At 33.4% G+C, this 14622-nt stretch overlaps 1 protein-coding gene across 1 annotated transcript in view; it reads right to left on the bottom strand.

The window, feature by feature from the left end:
• Window positions 1–6754: 6754 nt before the first annotated feature.
• The window catches only part of LOC115885861 (adenylate cyclase type 2-like), a 373787-nt gene continuing 365919 nt past the window's right edge, over window positions 6755–14622 (bottom strand). The window contains exons 22-23 of the mRNA XM_030904883.1: window positions 8864–8981; window positions 6755–7307 (exon numbers count right to left, since the gene is read on the bottom strand). Coding sequence (XP_030760743.1) covers window positions 7054–7307; window positions 8864–8981 — 372 coding nt within the window. The 3' untranslated portion in view covers window positions 6755–7053. The remainder of the gene's footprint in view (window positions 7308–8863; window positions 8982–14622) is intronic.

Raw genomic sequence — 14622 nt, 5'->3', positions numbered from 1 at the left:
AACGAATGTCTAGGAAAAATGCTTTCCAGGCAAAACCGCGATTCATCCGTGAAAAGGATTTTAGTCCTTGGCTCAATATCCCAATTTACATGTAAACGCGCAAACTGAATACGTTCTCGATGATGTCTTGGAAGTAGCTGGGGTCCTGTGGCAGGCCTCCTTGCAGACAAGCTGTTTTCTTTTAGTCTTTGTTGGATTGTTCTCTCACTGACTTGAGTTCTACGCACGGCTTGTAGCCAGATGTGGATTCTGAAACGGTGTAATTCTACGATTTCGTAAAGTATTCAGGACAATAAAGCGGTCGTCAATTGCATTTGTCTTCCGTTTTCTTCCGGAAACCACTCGCCTTGTGAAATTTCCCGTTTCCATATACCGATTCCAGGCATCCTGGACTGTTGTTCGAGGTATACCAGGGTATCGGACACATAACGTTGACTTCGGCTATCCTCAATTAAAGCCACAATACGAGAAACATCCATCACAGATAATAGCATTTTTTAATTTGAGAACCGTTGTTATATTGCTGTAACGTTTTTAGTTCGTTACATGTCTTTCATATATAATATATGATGTCTGGCGTATCATCACCGGATTCCGTATCGCTGAGGCCTGATAATTTACTTGACGCGCCTGGCGTAATTTTTACGTTCTCTAGTCAGCAACCCTGTTATCGTTTCACTGCTTCTGTTATGCTTCTGTGGAGGGCTGTCAAGATCGTTTCAAGGCGCCTCTCTGCGCTTTAACTTCACTTTTGGTTACCCAGCTTTTAGAAATGGTAATTATTTAAATCTTGCTGCATAATCTGAATCAGCTGCTATTTCGAAGCACAGGTAAAGATGAGATATTATCTTTATTAGATTCGTAATTATTATTGAATATTTTTAGGGTAGAGTTTTGGGTTGACCCACCTTAACTCGTATTTGTATTTTGCTGACACGTTGGTGTACTTTTGCTGTTGTCCTCCAGAATGTTAAATGGAAGAAAGGATAGCTCTTTTGTTTATTATTGAGCCCTCGGAAGTGTTTCGAGGTAGGTTTATTTTGTTTATTAGACCTTGTTTGGTTTTAAACAAGAGTTTCGTATTTTTAGGGTCTTATGGACGGACTGTGTCCGAGGCATGGGCAGGTGTCCCATATATATGTATTGATTCCAAGGTTATGGTCCAAGGTACGGGCATTATCCAAGGTCCTAGTAGTGTTCCAAGGTACGGGTAGTGTTCCCTTGTACCGTTATCTTATGGACGGATGTCCAAGTTACGACATTGTCCTATTGTTGAATGCCCTATGTACGGATGTCCTGTGGACGAGTGTCCCAAGTAGGAATGATTGATCTTATATATAAAGTGCCTCAGCGTGGATGTAGCCTGAGCCCCATGCTGCTTCGTTCCCATCTATAAGCTAGTCAGTAGTTACGGCTGTATTAATTCATGGTGTCCTCATTCTGGTCCCTTTTGTTGTATTGGATAGCCGAGTACAGAGATGCGAGCCCACCTCACGCTGCTACTCTTTGAAACAGGATTGCTTTAAGAACAAACAACTAAGTTTAGATTTAAGTTTTAGTTTACATTCAACATTTAACATTTTCAGTCTTAAACAATAACATACATCTTGAATAATATCGTACAGACTATGTTTAGTGGTTAGTTCGTCAAGAACCTTCATGTTAATTTAGTATTGAAAATACGATTTAGGTTTTAGGTTTCATTACATTACTTCTTGTAATAGTATTACTTTTATAGATATTATTATTGCACTATTTTAACAGATGAATAACCAAACATAGATTCTAGAATCTACGGGTTGCAACATCTTCGATTTAACATCATATAAAATATATCAAACTAATTAAAGTAATGCTACATTTCATATATTTTCTTTAACGATTTTTTAATTTAATGTCTTGTATTTTATCATAGTTGTTTTCATAGATATTTAGTACAATTCTTAACACCACTTTCTTTGACATACAACCACTATATTTACTAGAACTTTACAATGTCATGTACCTGCAAGGAACATCATGAATAAATATAGCCATTAGTTTTAAGTAATATACAACTGTGTTTTCTTTCTCTGTACATGCCTGGCGCCCAATATCTATATTTTTTGTTTATTGTTATTGATTAGTTTTCTTTCTAGTGAAATACCTTATTCACGACTGCTCTCCGATGAAAAGCTGCCGTTCGCAGTGGTAATGTTTTATAAAAAACGCTACACCTTATTTGGCGCCCAACGTGGGACCTCGAGAAAATAAAAACAGCCCTTAATTCGACACTCTATATTATTCAGTCTGTTTTGTATTTTTTACTCGTAACATTTCACTGGAGTCTGACAATTTTTCTTATTAATTTTATTACATTAATTTTTGTAGTTTAATTTTTTTTGGCATGATACAGAGGAGGAAACAGTTGCAGTTTTCTTAGTACGATTTAATTGCAAATACTCATAAATCCGTTTACGCCTATGACGCCTCGATTATTTACACATAAAACTTTCTGCCTGCGAAGCATTTTTCCGAGACGTTCGTTTTAAAGCAGCGTATCTCCAATACAAACAGAGATAATGTCGTGATTAAAAAACCAAAATGCTCACTAAAGATGAGGCTACAATGTGATTTGATTTAGCAATAGCTACTACAGCTGCTGCACCCTACAGGGTGTTAGAAAGTTCGGGCAAAAAACTTCGTCTTATTATTGTTGCGCCCTGTATATGCTCAAAATAAATTCGGAATAAAAATTTCTGACGTAGCATCCGTTAAGAAGGAATTAATTTACAATTAAAAAAATCATCAAAATTTAATGAGTGGTTCGCCAGAAATCCAACTTTGAAATTGGGACTAGTTTTTAGTGGCCAGTTTTTTTTTGCCGGTGAGTTTAGTTTTATCTAGTATGCTTTCATTTCTATAAACGACATTCATTAATTACTTGATATGACGAACAATTAAAAATATGTATTTTGCGATATATTTTTAAAAATAATATAAAGTCTCACTCCTTATACTAATTTAAAATATAGTTACAATATATTTTTTTTTCATTTAACGTATCACGTGAGTATAGTTACAATATCAAAAACTTCTAGGATTCCATTTTGATTTTAAAACGTTATTGTACACATAATATTTATTTAAAATGTTGCAGTTAGTCCTCCGTCTGTAAAAGTCACTGAAAATTGATACAGAAAATTCTTAATACTAAGGGCTGGCAAAGGTTAATTTTTGGGTCGAGATTTCCGTATGTAAGAAGAGTACAATGCCTTTCTAATGTACTGAACAAAGAGAGAACACTAAAAATGTTGCCAAACGTATGAAATAAATCGAGAATCTGTGCACATTGCTAAGAAACGTGGAAGGGGATACAGCAGATTCGTCGTGGGTAGTGGTCGACCGGTCGACCCAATCACATAGACAAAGAAATAATAAGTAAATAATTATTTCTTTGTCTATGCCCAATCAGTACTTAAAATTCTAGTGAAGGGTGTATATCAAGCGTTCAACTTTATGATTTAATAACGTCTCGTGATACTTTATTTGTTTATTTATTAACAAGTAGTAATTTTCACTATAGCTTGTAAATTTTTAAGTGCAAGTTAGAAAAACTTGCACTTTTGATAAAAGCAAGTGGAATTGAGTTGGTGTTCGACAGTGGTCGCGCTATTAGGACTCTGAATTCAAAAATCGATATCTCGTAATCCATTAGAAATAATTGATTGTAGTTTTTTTTTTCAAAAACTTTCTTAATATTTCTGCTATATTTTCTTCGCAGACAGTATGTGAAAATCTTTACAAATAAAAAAGTTACACGATTGCTGAAAATTGCTATGCACTGAAAATAAATGGACGGTTTTTTTTAATCTTTGAATAAAAAAAATACATGTAAGTATAGACCCAAAAGTAAGAGTTGCCAGCACGGTATGGTTTCAGGATTACCCCAAAATAGGTTACCCCAAACTCTCTGGTCATATGATATAAATAAAATAAAAATAAAAAAATCAGACTCAGTGTCTTTTGCTTGCAGAGGGACACTGTATATCAAACTTAACATAAATTGTGCTTAGACAAATTTTAAACAGTAGTTTTATAAAATTTGTAAGATTTGGATTTGTCCAGTACTAAGGTACATTATTACAATGGACTTAAATAAATAATAGTAAATCTATACAAAAATTAAAGATTATACAGGGTGTTTCAAAAACATGTGCCATCTCTCATTGGAAGATTCCTCGCGTAAAAATAAGATTTATTTTTCATGTCAACATGTGTCCGATGCTGCTTTGTTTCGTAGCTACCGGGGTTAAAATATTTCATTAACTTTTACCCCCAAAATAGTAACTTTTACCCTCAAAATTTCATTCGAACCGCTAAAAGCACTTAGAAGAAAATTATAACAAATCGAAAAAAGATAAAGACTAACACCCTGTAGTCACGTAACAAAGCAGAATCGGACCTATATTTATATATTAAAAATAAATGTTATTTTTATGAGATGAATCTCCACACGGGAGATGGCACATGTTTATTGAAACACCCTGTATATTTGATACCAGGTTAACAGACATATACCACTCTTGGAAACATACCTATTTAATAAACCTTAATTAACAGACTAGTAAGTATACCTAAAATACGAGTATTAAATTTTTTACAGGATCTTATCCTTATCTGCTACGATTCTGATAATATATTCTAGAATAGTTTATTTCTACGACATAGAATAGAGCCTCATGAACTAGTGCTAAAACATTATTATTATTATTTATTATTATTATGTTTATCACATTTCCAAATTGAAGAGAGAACAACCGCTTCAAAAATGCTTTTACAACCTGAAGTTGACCAAAAATATATTCCTCTTATTGTCAACAACTTTCGTCTACGTACATTGGATAACATCATACCTTTAAAATATAGTATTTTTTCTACAATTATTATTATTCCAAACTACTTTAGAATATTTTAATTGCAGCAAAACAAAACACTAATTCGCAATAATATACCAAAACACTTTACTTTTAACATTGGACGCGTGTTTCGTTAACCATGTTAGCATCATCAGCAGATGATTAAAATTGGGTTTTAATATTTTAATCATGTGTACCTGCTGCTGATGCTAACATGGATAGCGAAACGTGTGTCCAGTATTAAAAGCAAAATGTTTTGGTTTATTGTGGCGAATTAGTGTTTTGTTTTGCTGTTGTGATACCGAAGGTTCCAACAACCAACTGTAATATCTTAAATACAGTTTTATTAATTGCCTTTCATTTGTTTTTATCATATAAAAAATATAAAATGTGTAGAGTAGTTAAATATTTTCAGCGCGAGTTTATTTCAGTACCATTTTTGAAAATAATACTACTGAAATATAACTTTACTTGTTGTTTAATGACACTATGTTGAGAATGTTGTATCTATTATAGTCTAAGACCTAGCAACGTTTTCGAGAAATATTTTAAGATGTCCTGGCTCTTTGATATATCTTTTACTATGCTCTCTAGAACAGCATACGGCCCGTCTGGCTGCCGATACCCGTTGCGTTCACTACTGCGCATCGGAAGAAGATCCTATATTTTTTATTAATTTAGTCCTATAAATTCTAGTATTGAATATAAATTGAACATGTCTCCCTAGCGCAGTGCGTAGAGTTTCCGACCACGAACCGATGATTCAGAGTTGGAATCCGGGTCAGGGCAAAAACTTTTTTATTTTATTTTCGTTTATATTCTGATAGTAAAGTATTAAATAATTCTGGTGATTAAAAAAACAAATATTTAATACTGCATTTTTAAAAAACTAACTTTAAAACACTCTGTGCAATAATTTCGTGGGTAAATATAATTTCACGGCCAGAACCATGACTCGTGAGTATTTTATTTTGGATTCATGTCAATACATGCGTTGGTTAATTTTTAAGAGCGAAACGAAATGATCACGATCAATTTGCAATTTTTTTAATTATCATTACTTTTTGATGTAATTTTTTAATATGACGATATGATTTTGGTGTCTATTGTCGTAACACCATATTACTGTGCATTAGATACTTTATACTAAATTAAAAAAAGTTAAAGACTAACGATACAGTCCTTGTTTTAATAAACATTAATGACGATATCAGAACTAACGATATTAAAGAAAACATCTGTAATACTCTACTAATAATAATATTTTGAATTGCCTCCATTGACTGCTGTAACTGCCTATATACATCCGTTATACTGTAATTGAGGCTGCATACATACATATATCATATTACGTTATGCTTTCCCATTCTTTTTTAAGAACCAAGAGAAGTTCATTTAATGAAGATGGTACCGTTTCGCGACCTCTAACCCTCCTGCGAAGTATTTCCCCAACGTCGAACATGATGGGCAATTCATAGTAGTATATAGTTCACAATAATCACAAGCCGCCTTGTCATATTGAAAAATAACTTCAAAAAGAAATGATATTTGAAAAAATTGCAAATTGTTGGTGGAAAGTTAATTTCGCTCTTAAAAATTAATCAAGGCATGTCTTGGCATAATTCAACAAACAAAATGCTCAGGAGACATAGTTCTGACCGTAAATTTGCATTTTACGAAAATTTACACACAAAATTATTGCACAGGGTGTTTTAAAGTAAGAGTAAAAAAGCAACCCCTCGATTAACCCTCTATAATACACCAAATACTAAAGTTTATAAAAAACTGAGTTTATGAATTAAATTTTGAAATAATTACACAGCTTGCTAAAAAATTCATGAAAATAGGGCTAAAAATAACAAAAATAAAACACTTTAAATTTGATCCAAAATTTCTCCGTTGCGTTTTTTTTGCATCTGAGTATATTTTGTTTTGAAGATTTTCTCACAGTACAAATGGCGAAATACCCATAGAACTTTTTTAAAGAGATGAATACACCACAGAGGTGTAGATATTTTTTAAAAAGTTTTCTGGATCAAGCTCCATTATTAAAACTGTTAATGAACAGTTTTCATAATTTTACCCATACTGAGATTATTGTATAGAAAAAAACAAATGAAGGCAATATTAGTCAATTAACTTAATAAACACTTTTCTACTTATCATCATACGGTGTCTTAACAAAATAAGTTGTCAAAGTGCCCTTTCCCTTGACATAAGTAGGTCCTCGACACTCGCAGGAGTATCCGGCATTTTCGAGGATTTCCGCCGTGTCCTGCGTCACCTGGATCCTGCCCATTATCCCACAGGAATCCATGCGGGACGCCACGTTGACCGTGTTACCCCAAATGTCGTATTGGGGTTTCTGGGCTCCTACAACTCCAGCTATTACAGGACCATGATGCAAACCTGGACACAGAAAACGGATAGAAATAATAAATATATGGATTAGGTGAAATTTTAGATAGTGAGTTGAGTCATGGTAATGAAAGTGTGACAAAACAAAAGATATGGAATAAGTGTGTATATTCGATAATCAGCCGTGTCCCCGCCAAGTCAAGCACAGCCGTACCATCCTTTTCTCGAAGGTATTAGCTGCACTTTTGAGCACCCTGTAACTTCGTTGTGGATAAAGCAAGAATACTATATAAAAATTATTTTTTATTTTCACTATACTTGAAGACATACCATAGCTGGCTAGGTTACCAAAATATCTAGCAATTATACCTCATAGTTTATGAATTATCGCTTGTCAAATTTCTTTAATTGTATATGTAATGAACAAAATTCTTACAGCTTTAGTGTATATTAATAAATAATATTTTCTTGCCTTTAGCTGTGTATTTTTTCTAATTTCGAAAAATCGAAAGTAGAGAAAAAAAAGTAAAAAGAAAATTGTTTTGCTTGACGTAAAGGGGGGAATCAAGCTCCACTCCCACAACCGGTTTCTGGGCCTACCCTTCATCAGGTGGGCTGTCCAGGGGCTGGTTCTCACCGATACGGCAAGCAAAACTTTTTCAGGATCAACAGACGATGTCGTAAAGTGTCGGTGAGATATTAGTGCATCTCCCGTCAAAAGATGGTAAAGAGCGTTTTTCGGCCCGCTCAAATATATATGTAATGAACAAAATTCTTACAGCTTTAGTGTATGTTAATAAATAATATTTTCTTGCCTTTAGCTGTGTATTTTTTCTAATTTCGAAAAATCGAAAGTAGAGAAAAAATTAAAAAAAAAATAAAAAGTAAAAAGAAAATTGTTTTGCTTGTCGTAAAGGGGGGAACCAAGCTCCACTCCCACAACCGGTTTCTGGGCCTACCCTTCATCAGGTGGGCTGTCCAGGGGCTGGTTCTCACCGATACGGCAAGCAAAACTTCTTCTATATCAACAGACGATGTCGTAAAGTGTCGGTGAGATATTAGTGCATCTCCCGTCAAAAGATGGTAAAGAGCGTTTTTCGGCCCGCTCAAATATATTGAAATGAACAAAATTCTTACAGCTTTAGTGTATATTAATAAATACTATTTTCTTGCCTTTAGCTGTGTATTTTTTCTAATTTCGAAAAATCGAAAGTAGAGAAAAAATTTAAAAAAAAAAAAAGTAAAAAGAAAATTGTTTTGCTTGTCGTAAAGGGGGGAACCAAGCTCCACTCCCACAACCGGTTTCTGGGCCTACTCTTCATCAGGTGGGCTGTCCAGGGGCTGGTTCTCACCGATACGGCAAGCAAAACTTTTTCAATATCAACAGACGATGTCGTAAAGTGTCGGTGAGATATTAGTGCATCTCCCGTCAAAAGATGGTATAGAGCGTTTTTCGGCCCGCTCAAATATATATATATCATTTAAAAAGTGGTAGCATCTTTGTTATTTTAAATAGAACATTCAGTATATTAAAAATTCAATAAAACCGGAGAATCTACAGACCAAAGTAAAAGATTTATCATAAATAAATATCAATTCGTGCTTACCAACTCGTAGTTTGAATCTTTGGAAAGCGTCCCTGTTGATTTGATCTAGACTGGTCATCAGACACATTGCGAAGTCCACAAGAGCCACGATTATGTGTTCCGCTTTTCGATTGGCTTCCTAATACAAATAAGGATTTCATTATGACATTAACTAAAATATTGTTAACTAGTTTGAATATCATAAAATTTAGAGGAGTATCAGTGTTGCTGAATTAGTGAAAGCTATCTATCTATTTTCATTTTTTTATGTAATTTGTTAAGCTAGTTTTAGTTTGGATTCTACCCAGCAAGATTTTGTTAAAATCAAGTATTTATAGATATCTCTCTTAGTGGCGAAATAACTAGACTTTTTTAAGGAATGAATTGGCCACAAATGTAGACATTATTTAATAAAACTTAATATAAGACCCAAAAAATATAACACTATGTTTATTTTTATAAATATAAAAATACAAATAAAGACAAAAATAAAATAAATATTTTATAATAAAGTATCCAAACTAGAGCGATTCAAAAAAATAAAAAATAAAAATTTGTTCTTGCAAACAGGCTCAAAAGTTTCAATTTGACCTAAAAATACCAGTTAAAATGTGAGCCCTTAATATTAATATTAAGAGTGCCACGTTTTTCTATTTTCCATAAGAATACCATGGAAAAATTTTGTTCTGCACCTCATGAATTTTATTGCTAGCCGGTCGTGTGTCATAAAAAAGATTTTACATATTTTTTTATTATAAATATATTTTTATAAAAAAGAAGAAAAAGATTAAACGGCTCAGCCCTCAACAACTCGCAACCGTATACACCAGTGTACACCAGTGGTTGCTGAGGGCTGAGCCGTTTAATCTTTTTCTTCTTTTTTATACATTTCCCTCACTATTCCTTTCTTGTTCATATTGGTACCACGGCTAAGGGTATTGCGGCGGGTTGCTGTTGGCTACCACCGCGGCTGTTCTGGACGAAGCCCACAATCCTGGGCGACTCTGGTTCTTGGCTGTAAATTGGGGCTTTAAGGCTGATTCATGGTACACCGTGACGGGCCGGGGCCGTGCGACGGTGAAGGGACGGCCAAACATTGTCAAATGGTATTTATACCTATGCATTCATGCTAAGCCGAGCACGGGCCGAGCTTCTACTACCGTGTCTACTTTACGGAACGTGCCCGGCTTGGGTACGGCCCGGTGTACCATGAATCAGCCTTTAGGCTCCCGTTTGCTCCTTTTTATTTTCCATCATTTATTTTCGTTTCTTCATCATTTTTTTTTCCATCTCATGGGTTGCACACGGTGCCTCGTTGCATCGTTTGCTTCCTGGTTTATTGTGTTTTGGGATCGGTTTCATCGCTTCCTGGTTCCTTACCGTACTGATGAAGCCTGAAGGCAGTAACATCAGTGTACACTAGTGTAGGTGTGTGGTTGTGTGAGTGTGTGAGTGTGCGTGTCTGCACTGGTGTACACTGGTGTATACGGTTGCGAGTTGTTGAGGGCTGAGCCGTTTAATCTTTTTCTTCTTTTTTATACATTTCCCTCACTATTTCTTTCTTGTTTTTATTTTTATAGATATAGATAGAGAAACCATAATTTTTGTAGAGAATTGGACATTCTACAAAAAAGGTCTCTTATGATTTTTCGAGAAACCTAATAGTTCAAGAGTTATTTGAGGCCAAAGTTCAAGTTATCGCAAATTTTAAGGTTTTTGATGCATTACAGTAAATTTGATGGTTTTATTGGAACAAATTACCCAAAAAATGTTTACCTTAAATTTAGTTTTTTAGACAATAATTGTTAATAATTTTTTACAATAATGAGACCAGTGAAACTCTTTCAGATTATTTTTAGCACAAATTGGCTTAAAAATCATAGTTTATCTCGTTTTTGTTTAATCTAAAGACAAAACATGTTCTTCAGCCATTTGAAATAGTTACATTAGAAATACATTAACTGAAGATGGGTTTTGTTTAAATAAAAAAATATTTACTTTTTCTATAAGTAGTTTTAAAATTACTTAGTCAAATTTAATCTAAATCAATATTATTATTGAAGATTTTTTTTAAACAGTCTGGAAAACGTTGCCGATGTTCTCGAACTACTTGTAACAAATACTGTAGTTGCTATTTATCTTTAGTGAGGTAATTGTTTTATCGATTAACGCAAATCCTCTTTCAGCTGCATCATTCGTTACTTTTAATGTTTTCAAAAACACTTTAATGTTTCTCCAAAAAAATCCTTTATGAGTATTTGGCCACTGCACTGCAAGAAAATCTACAAAATAAAATAGTTATTTTTTGCAGAGATAACTTTCCGAAACCTTAAGCATTTTTTTCTTTATTAGGCAAATTTGTATTACTGTAAACATAACTTCTGAGAAGCAGCGTCAGTTTAGGTTTAACGCAGAAGTGTTTACAAAAAATAACTATTTTATTTTGTAGATTTTCTTGCAGTGCAGTGGCCAAATACCCATAAAGGATTTTTTTGGAGAGATGAGTCCGCCACATAGGTACAGACATTTTATACTTTAATGTTATCAGCACATTCAAAGTAACTATCATTAGACCAAGTTGAAATCTTCTAAAAAATCGCTCTGTAAATCAAATTTTTTAAATAATTCCAATGATCTTTTTGATACAAAATCACTTAAATATTTTTGTAAAAATAATTCGTGCTCATTATCGAGTACAATTTTCTCAATCATTTTTCTTTTTATACAGGGTGAGTTTCCTACGATGTTCTCCATGGGTATCTCGGAAACTACTGGAGATAGAGAGTCGGTTAAATGGGGAAAGAATTGCAGTTTTGTGGATCCATAAATATGCGCCTTTCAGATTTTTGAAAAAGTTCATGGCTTACTAGATATTTCGAAAAAATCAAATTTTGGCTATTTTAAAAATTGTCTCTAATTCCAATATAATCTATTTTAGACAAAAAGTTTTCAGATAAAAGTTGTAGATAATCACATCTCTAATGAGTTTATGTTATCCGATTTTTTCTAAAGCCTGTCATTTTTGACATATGAAACAAACATGTTTTTTTTAAATGGAAACCATAGTTGGCCATGACGCCCTTTTAAGCTTTTCAGCTATAGGAGCTATAATATTTTTTTTTCACAAAATTACTGAGTTATAGCCAATTCTTATCTTTCTTGAATAATTTCACCTAGTTAGCCATGGAAACAAGTATAATCGTTGTCAAAAAATTACTGAGTTATAGCCAATTATTATCTTTCTTGACTAGTTTCATTTAGTTGGGACGGTGTTCTTATTTTGTTATGATTTATAACGTATAAAAAGACAAAACAGACCTTTCGACTTAATTAAACTTCTCCTGTACCGCCTCTTCGAGTGCCTCTCTTAATTCCTCTTAAGTGCCTCTCTTAAGTTCTTTTGCAAACCTTGTTGTTAACCATGCCGCATAAAAAAATCTAAAATTGATATGTCAGGTGATCGAGGAGGCCCATGCAATTTGTTCACCTCTTTCTATCCCTGGTTCTACATAATTATGATATAAATAATTTTTAACATTTCTTTCATTGTGGCCCCCCCACAATGAAAGAAATGTTAAAAATGAGGGGGGGTGTCATAATGAAAGTCTATGTTGGAACCACTCTAAACATGACATGTTAGAAAAGACATGTTTAGAGAACGGTTTTCATACATGCTTTTCTTCATTTGAAAAATTCATATTTACCATTTTTGTTTATTTTAATTTACAAAGTCTGAATGTGACAGTTTCACATTTCTGAGAGCAACGACGATTGAACATGTTTCCATGGCTGACTAAGTGAAATTAGTCAAGAAAGAAATTGGTTATAACTGAACTTGGCTATAAGCATTATAGTTTATATTGCTGAAAAGCTTAAAAAATGGCGCTTTTTATGAATCCATGACCAACTATTGTTTCCATTTAAAAAAACATATGTTTGTGTCATATGTCAAAAATGACAGCCTTTAGAAAAAATCGGAGAACACAAACTCATTAGGGATGTGATTATCTACAACTTTTATCTGAAAACTTTTTGTCTAAAATAGATTATAATGGAATTAGGGACAATTTTTAAAATAGCCAAAATTTGTTTTTTTCGAAATATGTAGTAAGCCATAAACTTTTTCAAAAATCTGAAAGGCGCATATTTATGAGCCCACAAAACTGCAATTCTTTCCCTATTTAACCAACTCGCTATCTCCAGTAGTTTCCGAGATACCCATAGAGAACATCGTAGGAAACTCACCCTGTATATACGGAAACATTAGAATCAAGTAAAGAGATACCTAACAGCTAATTCCTCATTTAAGTACCATAAGTGGTCACTCATATAGTTACAATAACTTTTAAAACATTTACAGACTATTGGGTGAACAGAAAAACAATTTAACTTGATTTTTATTTTCATAAAAATTTTTTATAATAAATCTTCGAACTATTCGATTTTTCTTTGGACTACTACCGACAATTATTAACAATTATTGTCTAAGAAACTAAATTTAAGATAAACATGATTTTTTTGGGTGATTTGTTCCAATAAAACCATCAAATTTGCTGTAATGCATCAAAAACTTTAAATTTTGCAATGGATTGAACTTTGGCCTCAAATAATTCTTAAACTATTAGGTTTCTCGAAAAATCATAAGAGATGTATCTTTTCATGTCAAATTGAAACTTTTCAGCCTGTTTGCAAGGTGCTGTTGATATTGGGTAGCGTCCTAACATGTATTATTGTGTTCTTTTAAACTATAAGAGAAACATGGTGATTTAGAAAAATCCCACTTTCGATAAATAACTATCATCATGAATGACACTTAATATTTTACCAAACAGCCCAATAATTATGTGAATAAAATTTAACTAATATAGTTTGCTATGCGAGAGGACAATGACAGTCTGTCTGTCACTGGAATATACATGTAAATTGTATTATCTGTCATTTTTTGGATGTCATCTGTCGAAATCTTCGCTGATTGTTGGACAGATTTTAGTTTATACGCAGAGACGGACCTTGCAGGTGCGTGAGACAGATTAGGGTATTGTTTAACATTGAAAACATAAAAATTACTAATACAAAAATACATCAAATTTGGGTTCTCTTTATTTGTTGCTTTTCGCATTACACATTACACACACACAAGCTTTTCATAGATAAGATAATTTAATATCAGTTTATTAATTAAATATTTTAGTTAACATACATTTTTAAAAGTGAAATATCTTCTATTACACACACCGGAAAAATCTAGGGATATCATTTTATTAAAGTTAAAAATAGATGTTTTGAATAAACAACCACATATTTGTAGGCCGATTCTTTCTACTTCGATTGAAATGAAGTAGTCACACGTTATTTCTAAATTTGGGATATTTGCAGAAGTGTTTGTGCATTTTTTGTCAAATGTATAAAAAGCACCTAGCATCAATTGTTCCAATTTAACCTGTACTGGCTATGTTTTTATCATAACTGGCCAGAATTCATTCAAATAACTCTGTTTAGTATTAAACGACATTATGGAGCGTAGATATCTTAACACAGACGAAATGCTAAGGGCCATGGGTATGCTCGAAGCTGGAATGCGCCAAAACGACGTAGCTAGAGCATGAAATACAAAGCAAAGTGTAATATCGCGATTAAGTGCACGCTACTGTGAAAGTGGTGATGTTGCTTAAAGGCACAGAGGGCGACATCGCATTACTACCCCTCAGCAGGATCATTTTTTACAATTAAATGCTCGACGCCGACCGACTCTTACAGCACCAGAGCTTAGTTTAATTCTC

This window comes from Sitophilus oryzae, unplaced genomic scaffold (genome assembly GCF_002938485.1).
Source record: "Sitophilus oryzae breed Bouriz unplaced genomic scaffold, Soryzae_2.0 scaffold_465_pilon_pilon, whole genome shotgun sequence".
NCBI classification, from domain to species: Eukaryota; Metazoa; Arthropoda; class Insecta; order Coleoptera; family Curculionidae; genus Sitophilus; species Sitophilus oryzae.
Note: the sequence above shows the minus strand (reverse complement) of the source record. Positions and strands in the feature narration are given on the sequence as shown.